The sequence below is a fragment of the Propithecus coquereli genome, unplaced genomic scaffold, assembly GCF_000956105.1.
Source record: "Propithecus coquereli isolate 6110/MARCELLA unplaced genomic scaffold, Pcoq_1.0 Scaffold81, whole genome shotgun sequence".
NCBI classification, from domain to species: domain Eukaryota; kingdom Metazoa; phylum Chordata; class Mammalia; order Primates; family Indriidae; genus Propithecus; species Propithecus coquereli.
The window spans coordinates 419,592-428,989 of NW_012154285.1; the positions used below are offsets into that span (position 1 = coordinate 419,592).

At 49.9% G+C, this 9,398-nt stretch overlaps 1 protein-coding gene across 1 annotated transcript in view; it reads right to left on the reverse strand.

Annotated features, from left to right (window-relative positions):
• GLT1D1 (glycosyltransferase 1 domain containing 1) overlaps window positions 1–9,188 on the reverse strand; it is a 71,568-nt gene extending 62,380 nt beyond the window's left edge. Inside the window, exons 1-2 of the mRNA XM_012663399.1 lie at window positions 9,121–9,188; window positions 74–222 (exon numbers count right to left, since the gene is read on the reverse strand). Of these exons, the coding sequence (XP_012518853.1) occupies window positions 74–222; window positions 9,121–9,188 (217 nt within the window). The remainder of the gene's footprint in view (window positions 1–73; window positions 223–9,120) is intronic.
• Between the last annotated feature and the right edge of the window lie 210 nt (window positions 9,189–9,398).

Genomic DNA, 9,398 nt, shown 5'->3' on the forward strand with positions numbered 1-9,398 from the left:
TTATTGGACACGACAGGTGCTTCTGGTTTCCCACATTTCTAGTGTTTGACTTTGAAGAGGAGGAGTCGGTTACCTTGCAGAAGCCTGCCTCCCCGGTACAGATGAAGGGCCAAGGCGGCCTCGCACTTCTCAGCCGAGATGAGGTTTGCGATTTCGGACGGGCTTTCAAAGTCAAAGGCATCTTTCAGAATGCACACGTGTCCTGCCGCCTCCAGGTGGACCCTTTATCCAAAAGACAGAGAAAGAACAAGATGCGGGGGGGACGTTAATATGCCACAAGTTGCTGCTCCAATTAAGATTTTAAATCAATGTCACTAATAATACTTACTTACTGCATTGTCCTTTGCAGGCAATCTGCCTAAAGGACAAGGCTCATAGTCAATGACAAGAACCATTTATCCACCAGCCTCAGATACCCGGGACGAGGCCAGTGGGAGGAAGGCTAAGCCAGGAGGCTTTGGCAGCTTTGAGACGTGGGGTGCACACTCCCATCCTCAGTGACACTTGCTATACCAGAAATCTCCTTCTCTATTTCTTTAATTCCACTTTTTTTTCTCCTGGTCCCTTAATTGAGAATGGTACCTGAAGTTTGTTTTCAAGCCTCTGCTATTCAGTTCTTTAAAAAGACTTCAAAAGTCACCTATTATCATAGCCTCAAAAAATACATCATGGCCTTTCCATTCTACCTGAAAAATATATATGCACGTGTGTGTGTGTGTGTGTGTGTGTGTGTGTGTGTACTGCAGGTAGAACACACACACACACACAATCTTTCAAACATTTCTCTTTCTCCTCACCTTAGTTCAGTTGCCGGTAAAAATCTAAAACACACATCTGATAAACAAAAAAGAATGTTCTGCTGGTGACAAGAGTATGCACAAAATCAAAAGACAAATGAGAATTTGCAGTGGACGGGGGGGAAGCATTTACAATATTTACAAAAGGAAGAAATCTAGTTTGCTTAATATATAAAGATCTCTCATAAATCAATGAGAAAAGACTAAAAACACCATTAAAAAATTGGGGATGGGCTTAAAACTGCAGTCCATGGAAAAAGAAACACAACCGGGCTTTTGGAATAAAAGAAATGGTGCCCAACTGCGGTCATCCTCTTTTTCCCTAGAATATCTGTAAAGATTATAAAGTCTGCCTGAGGCTTGATGAAATAAACACCCCCATGCATTATTTGTGCCGGAGTAAATCGGTACAACCTCTTCGGCAGGCGACGCAGCAACTGCTAGCAAATTTAGAATGCACAAACCCTGTGACCAAGTAACTCCACTTCTAGGGATTTATTCCAAAGATATACTTGGATATGCGTTCAGATGCGTTCACCCAAGAGTAGGCACCGCAGCTGTGTTTCAAGTAGCAAAAGAAATAAAAACCACCTCGAAGTGCAAGTAGGGCACCAGTTATTAATATGTTGTGGTAGATACAACCAGTCACGTTCTCTGCCATTGAAAGAATGAGCAGATCGCCATGAAGGAATTTAGAACGACCAAGATACATTGTTAATGAAAACAGGGGGAAGTGAAGGCTACTATGTGTATATACACTGCATGTGCGCAGAATATCTAGAAGGGTACATAAGAAGTAAATAACAATGATTATGTCTAAAGAGGAAAACCAGAGACTAAGGTGGGAGGAAGACTGTCTTCTTACCACATGCCCTTTTATGTGGTTGGATTTTTTTTTTTACCGTGTGCATATATTATCTTTCGTAATTGTTCGAGGCGTGTGTGTGCGTGTGTATAAACAAATGGCAGCAGGTCTCTCCCCTGATCAAAACTCTCGAACAGCTCAGTGTAGCCAATTTGACTATAAATTGCATGAGAATGCAGCCCGTATCTGTCCTGTTTAAGGATAAACTAATGGCTGAATGCGTCTCTGGGATGAGGTGCGAACACCTCAGCCCAGCACCCAGCAAGCTCTGGAGTGCATCCCACGCCCACCGCCCTTCCACCAGGACAGCTGACGCATCATGCTGCCTTTGTGAGCCTCCGTGCCTGTGACTCGACACTTCCTAATGCCAGCTCCTTCCAGAGAACTCTTCTGAAGCCCCCATTCCTACCGCAAAATTGCCATTATGCTTTGAACCTTTCTCTACTGTAACCCTCTGTCTGCACTGCACTTACACTAATACGAACGATGGCCTCGCAGCTTACTTAGGGTTTTGGTTACAAACTCAGCACATAGGTGAAAATCAAGTACACTTAAAATTACCCTTGAAAATCTCTTAAACTATCTAGACAGTACTATAGTACAAAGTTCAATTCAACAGCCATTTTTTTTACTCCTGCAATGAAATAGTTATTAGTATTTCTCCAGTGGGACACCAGACAGATTAACTGGCTTGCATTTCAGGGCAATGTTGTGTTAATACAAAATCATAAGAGTAAGAATAGAAGAAACAAGTGGGGGAGGAAGACAGGAAGGACGATGTCTAGAATCTTCAAGCGCTGTGATCATAAAATAAGTTGCTGATACTGTAGGAGCCACGTGGAAAAAAGACCCTAGGAAGAAACACTAGATTCAAATCCTCAAGCTCACATCCCCCTGGGGCATAGGTGAGATCCATCACCAGACTAATATGTGGATGATCGTGTTTCTCTCTCTTTTTGTTTCCTTTTTACAATGTAATTAAACATACAATGTTGCAACATCACTATGCAAATAAAGAAAAGCTAAGGTGTGGGACATACGCAGACTTAGCCTATTGAAGCCCATGGTGTATCCTGACCGGACCATTTTCACTGTTAACCCTGATCCGGGCATTGTTGGTCGATAGCACCACTTCTCTGCCCCACCCTTGGGAAACCTGATAGCAACTAACCAGCAGAAGCAGGAAGGAAGCTTGTAGGCAGTCCAGCTATTGGCTAACTTCAGCCTACAAAATATCTCATACAAAAATAAGAATTCAACATGCTCTGAGCATAGGTGAATAACCGCTATTCCATCTCTTCTTAAAGCTCTAAGAAATGAGAAGCCAAAAAAAAAGTGCTGATAAATGGAAAAGAAAGGTTTGAATTCTACGAAAATATTCTGGAATTAGATAGTAGTGACGGCTGTGTGACTTTACAAATACACTAAAAGCCACTGATGTGTATGCTTTAAAAGAGTGAATTTTATAGGATGTGAATTACATCTCAATTTAAAAAAACTGCATGGCAAAGAAAAAGTTATCTCCCAAAGATCCTTGCTGGGGCTCAGAGAAAGATACCCCAAAGTGAAGACCTCAGAAACAGCCTCCGAAGTAAACGTTTTTCTCTGACCTTCTGCCCTCCTGTCTCTGGCCCTTCGGTACCCCCCACACCCCCCCCCAGCCCCAGGATAGCCCTAGAAACTGTAATCTCTCTTCCCCCAAGGCAGGTCCGAGAAACCAGACCCCTTTTCCCCAAAGCCAGCCATAAAACCTAAAAATACTATTCTAACTTTCCCCCAGCCTTTCTGGGTAAAAACTGGCCATAAAGAAATTATATGACCTACCTTGTTTTATTGCAGGTCATAAGATGCCCACCTCCATTCCAGAGAGGGTCCTGCCCCACACCTAGAAGGAAGGATGCTGCACAGAGAGGCCAGGAAGAGTCTAGACAGATGGGCCTTGCTGGGTTCCCACTCAGTCTATTCACATTAGATCACACTCTGTGTCCAATCCTATTTCTACCCGGCTGCCTGTGCTGTGCGAACCTAGGAATACAAATGGACAGTTTCCTCTATGTCCTTGGGTCTATATTCAAAGGCTCCCATGTCACTAAAAGTGTGGCCAAATAAACATGTGTGTCTTTCCGCCTATTAATCTGCCTTATGTCAGCCGGTTTTTACTGAACCTTCGGAGGGCAGAGGGGAGCCGTCCCTTGGTCCCACACCCTCTTAAACGGGGTGGGCTCCCTTGGGCACACTCTGTCATCACCCTGCCCTTCTTCACAGCACGGATCATATCTGTCTTCCGTGCTGGGATGCTAGAGCCTTCCTCCAAACGACCAGGCTCAGCACTGAGCGGAGGTACAAACACTCCTGGTAACTGACCGGCGCCTGCCCCCGCGGGCAGAGGGCTGCATTCCACGGAAGAGGCTCCATATTTGTTAAATGGAGATAGTAACTGACTTTCCATGCCTGTTACTTAACGTGGAAAAAACGAAATACTCTCTTCGCCTGCACTCAATGTACATCCACAACTTCCTTTGACTGTTCTAAAGAAAAACTAGAAAACATGAAAACTTTTCCTCGAGCATTTTTTTTGTTGCTGTTCCAGATGCGTGACAATCACGGAATTCAGAACGAAGACACCAAAAAGCAGCTGAGCGCTAAAGGGAAAGTCCTGCCTTCCATGCGGATGATTTGTGCGTTCCTTCCTTTCTCCCTTTTCCAGACACTATCGATTAGGGCTTCAGTTTGCTCCTGTTATCTGAAGAGCTTCCCATCCACATAAAAACACGGTTGCAAACTATGTTCTAGATGCAGAAAGAGAACAGTCACCACCCACCGCACGAAGTCCAGATATCAATGCAATGACGTCTGTGATAATTCTGCTGTCCACGCACTCTGAGGATTGAGCTGACCCTCAGAATTCTCCACTCTGGGCCGAGGAAGCCCTAACCCTTTACTGTTTTCCGATTTCCGTAACCGTCTGCATGCGTTTCCCCAGTACACCCCCTCCCCCCAGCTGGCAGCTCTGCACACAATACACCGGGCGTGGAACTCAGTAATTAGCAAACGTCTGTTAGTATGTTCAGAACAAGGGGGCAGAAAACCGTTTCTGGACTTGGTCAGAGCAAATGTCTTTGGGTTTGTGGGCCAGAGGGAGACAGAGGTGTCCTAACTACTCAATTCTGCCTTTGCAATGCAAAAGCAGCCTCCAAACCTCACACAAGGGAAGAGCTGTGGCTGGGTTCCACCGCGACTTTATTGACAAAGGCAGGCATTGGCCGTATTTGACCGCAGGGCACTAGTGTGTTACCCTGGGTTTAGAAGATCATTTCAGTGATTCCGAGGTCTAGCTTCCTATGTTCGCATGAGGAGGCACCCTCTGAAACCACTCCTTTCTTGCTACGTGAGCATTTTTTATGTCTGTTACTTGTGCAATTTATTTCTCCTGCACAGGTGAAATGAAGCTGCTTTTTTTTTTTATTTACCAGAGTTGCTTTAATTTTTAACTTCATTGTTAGTAGGAACTAACCTCGCCCAATTTGCCAGGTTCAGCGAGGATTGTCCTGAGCTTCTGACAAATGTTTATAGGCTCAGAGGATTAGGGGTGGATGGGAACCCTTTTGACCTGTCCCTTCCCACTGCACCACCAGGTGTGCCCTACAAGGAGAGTAATTCTCAGTCCACACTCAGCCAAGCTGGCGAGAAACCCGCAGAAACTGGCACCATCTAGCCTGGCAGGGTGCAGCCCTTCTCTGTCCTCTAAGCGGCTTGCCTGAAGGGGAGAGTTCACGTCAGACCACACTGACAGCCAGGCCAGCCAACCTAGTTGGGCCATATGACAGAGGGTTCCAGAGGGTTCCAGAGGGTTCCAGAGGAACAGAGGACCAAACGTCTCTGTCAACTTCAAAAGCCGCTCTGCAGGCGTGAGCTTCCTGACCTGACTTCTTGTTGAAGGGCCTGTGTCATCTTCCCAGCAAACCACACACCTTAGACACTGCTAATTATGTCTGAAATGTTTTATGCTAATGAACAAATCCTCTAATGCGGGTTTCTAATACTTACAGCGCTTAAGAGACGTCTCTAGAGAGCAAGTGCCAGATTAGGGTATTTAAAATGCTAACTAACAGCTCCTAGGTGACACTTAAAGGAAACTTACACACTCCACACTCTGTTTATACTGAAGACTATTCAAAGGGATGCACAAAGTAACATTGACTCTCAGGTTATTGATGCCCAGATTTTCCCCTGAAAAACACTGTCTGCTATTCTATCACCTGCATCTTCTAAAAACCTACCACATTGTAGAAGCCCTTGCTTTCTATGAAGACCCTTGTACAGCCAAGATTTCCCCATTTTTTCCCAATATTTTCCCTCTATAAGGAAGGAAGTCATAAGTGTTCTCCCCCTCACTCCCCACGTTCAATCCCCAAGCCCTGTTCCCTTTACTTCTTAAATATCCCGACCCAGTGGGAGGAGGAAAGAGGGGATGGTATATTCACACCTAATGGGTGCGGTGCGCACTCTCTGGGGGATGGACACGCTTGAAGCTCTGACTTGGACGGGGCATAGGCAATATATGTAACCTAAACATTTGTACGCCTGTAATATGCTGAAATAAAAAGAAGATAATTAGGCCGGGCGTGGTGGCTCACGCCTGTAATCCTAGCTCTCTGGGAGGCCGAGGCGGGCGGATTGTTTGAGCTCAGGAGTTCGAAACCAGTCTGAGCAAGAGCGAGACCCCGTCTCTACTAAAATTAGAAAGAAATTAATTGGACAACTAAAAATATATAGAAAAAATTAGCCGGGCATGGTCACGCATGCCTGTAGTCCCAGTTACTCGGGAGGCTGAGGCAGGAGGATCGCTTGAGCCCAGGAGTCTGAGGTTGCTGTGAGCTAAGATGACGCCATGGCACTCTAGCCCCAGCAACACAGTGAGACTCTGTCTCAAAAAAAAAAAAAAAAAAGAAAATTAAATTTCTAATGTAAGAAAAAAATATACGCCGACCCACCTGCTTACCTCTCCCCTCTACCGCCACACCCATCCACCCTCCACGCCGCAGCCGGCACCACACGGGCTTCCCCTACGCAGAAATCCGATAGCCTTTCCCAGTGCAATCCTGTTCTTGGCACAGCACTGAAAGTGCTGCGTGACACGGGCCCTGTCTCCCTCTCCAGACCGTACCTGGAGCAGGGGTTCTGAGCTGTGGCACTAAGCAGGGGGCTTTGCAAGCACCAAAAGGCTTCCCCTGACCTCTGTCCCGGACAGGCCCCCACCTGCATGTTCCCAGAGGGCCCCGCACTTCCCATGTCAGTGTATTCATCTTGATGTAGCATGATTACTTACACACGGGGTGTTCATTTACAGCCACCAACTTGAGTGTGCAAGTCTGAACCCACCCCTTCTTGACTCAGACGCCCTGTTCTGCTAAGCGAATGATGTATTCACTTGGGGGGCTCCCCAGCCCCACCCACTGCCCGGGCCCACTGGAGTCTTGTGCAGAGAATATTGGAGGAGATGTGCCAGTTCCCACTGCTCGCTGCTGATTGGCTCACAGGGAATCTCTGTCGCCATGGGAACCCCCTCCCCTCCCTCCCAGGACACCAGCATCATTTCTTCAAGGAACCTGAGCTTTCACAAGACAGAAAGTGTCTTTGAGCGACTTCTGCTTTTCCCTTTCTCAGCAGTCCTTTCTCAGGTAAAGGATGGCAAAAGCCAACACCAGAGCACGAATAGCAAATTTTTTCATGCTTTGTGCACAGCCAGGAAAACAGAGGCCAAAATAGCCGATGGCCCCACACTCCAGCTCTACTAAGTCAGCCCTCCGCGGCGGCCATGAGCACCTGGTTGCCCTCTGTGTCCCCAAGGCCTGGCACGGCACGCGACACCGGGGGCGCACGGCAAACATGCCGGGCGCAGGAGTAAAGGACGAGCGAATCTGGGGCAGCAGCTGACAGTTATTTGTCTGGTTTACTTCTGAATTGGGTCGAAAGTAACCAGTGGCCTTTGTAGAGGGCGTGTGTAGATGCGGGTGTTTATAATCGGCGTTGGAAGCCAAAGGTTAAATAACAGGTACTTATTTGGCAGGAGCTGCTCTCCCCGTCACGTTTACGAGTCAGCCAGATCCCGCCTGTCTCTCTCTGACCTAAATTCCTAGCACTTGCCCCAATTCACTATATTCCACGAGCCCTGCTTCTTCCGCTGCTCTAGCGCACCCAGCTTGCTCCCGCACCACCGTCTGTGTTCTATCGCCCCTTCCTGGGACCACCCCCCAGATCCGAGTGGGGGCCTCCTTTCGGTCTCAGGGTCAAGGCCATCTCCTTTCCCCGACCCCAGTATCTAAAGCAGGATCAGCCTCACCCGCTCCCAGCCTCCTGCTCACGGTATCTAGTTACGTTTCTGAGCACCTATCGCTCTGTGAAATCATCTTCTTCACTCCTCTCCCGACGCTGGAAGGTGAGCTCAGACCACGGTGGGCTTCCTGGCCACCTGGCCCAGTGAGTGGCTGGAAGGTCCCTAATTCCATCTAAGACACACCTGCGCCCAGAAACTCCTAATTGTAAACTGTCCGGGAAGCTTCAGAGACTCATGTACCCTCTCTTGGTCATTCTAACTTGTGATCTTGGTCATTGTCCCTTGTGATCTTTAGAACTGGAACACTTTTTACCCGAAAGGGACACGAAAGAGTTGGTGGAGCCTTAATGATGAGAAAACAGACCACACAGGGGCACTGCATTGGGAAATTTCACGAAGCAAGGCAGTGTGTCAAGGGGGAAAAATAATTAGAGCTTCTCTTCGGCTTCAGACACTAATCCCGGCACTGCTGCGTGTCCCGCCTCACCTAATGACTTTATCCAGCTAATGCAGACCGGGCACCCGGCACCTGGATCTGCATTAATGAGTCAGCCCCTCCCCGTCCTACACTTCCCAGGGACCTAAGACAGAATCCACAAGCAAAGCGATACAGCCAGGTAACTGCAGACGGAGATCAGTGCTGAGATAAGCAGACAGGTACACAGAGGAAGGACGGAGAATGCGAGGGGAGGGGACGCTCCTTCAGCGAGCAGGACCCGGGGGCGCTTTCACGGGTTCGCACCTGCTGAGCCCTGCGCCGGGAAATCCGTCCCCCCCGCAGCGCCACTGCCCATCCTCCGCGTCTATGGGATTCTGCTCGGATCCCCGGGCAGGGAGGCCTTCCCCGAGCATCCTCGCACGGCTCGCCCCGCGGGCGGCCCCGCGCCCCGTCCGCGGCACTCGCGTGCAGAGCAAAGGCAGACGAGGCCGGCGGCGCGGGGGTCTGCGGGGGACAGCGCCGCGCGCCCGGCGGATCCGACCCACCCTGCACGCGCGAGGACCCGCCCGCCTTCCCCGCGCGCCCCCGCGCTCCCGCACAGCCGTTTGGGCGCGCGGCCCGGAGCTGCCCGGCGCGCTGGGGTCCTGCCCGGCGCCCCCAGTCCCCGCGTCCCCGCACCTACCGGACGCGCTCGGCCGTGACCGCGTTCCCGGTGTGCGGCCGCAGCACCGCCAGGAACAGAAGCCGCATGCCGCCGCCCGGGCCATCGACCGCCCGCCGCCGCCGCCCAGGCCCCGGGGAAGGCGCAGACGCCGACGCCGGGGGCGCCGGGGCGGCGGGCGGGGGCGCTGGGTCTGTCCCGCCCGCCGCTCCCCAAGACCGCGCCCGCGCTCGCAGGTGCCGGCACCCGGGCAGGGAGGGGTCGAGGGGCAGGGAGGGGAGAGGGTGGGGAAGGGAGAG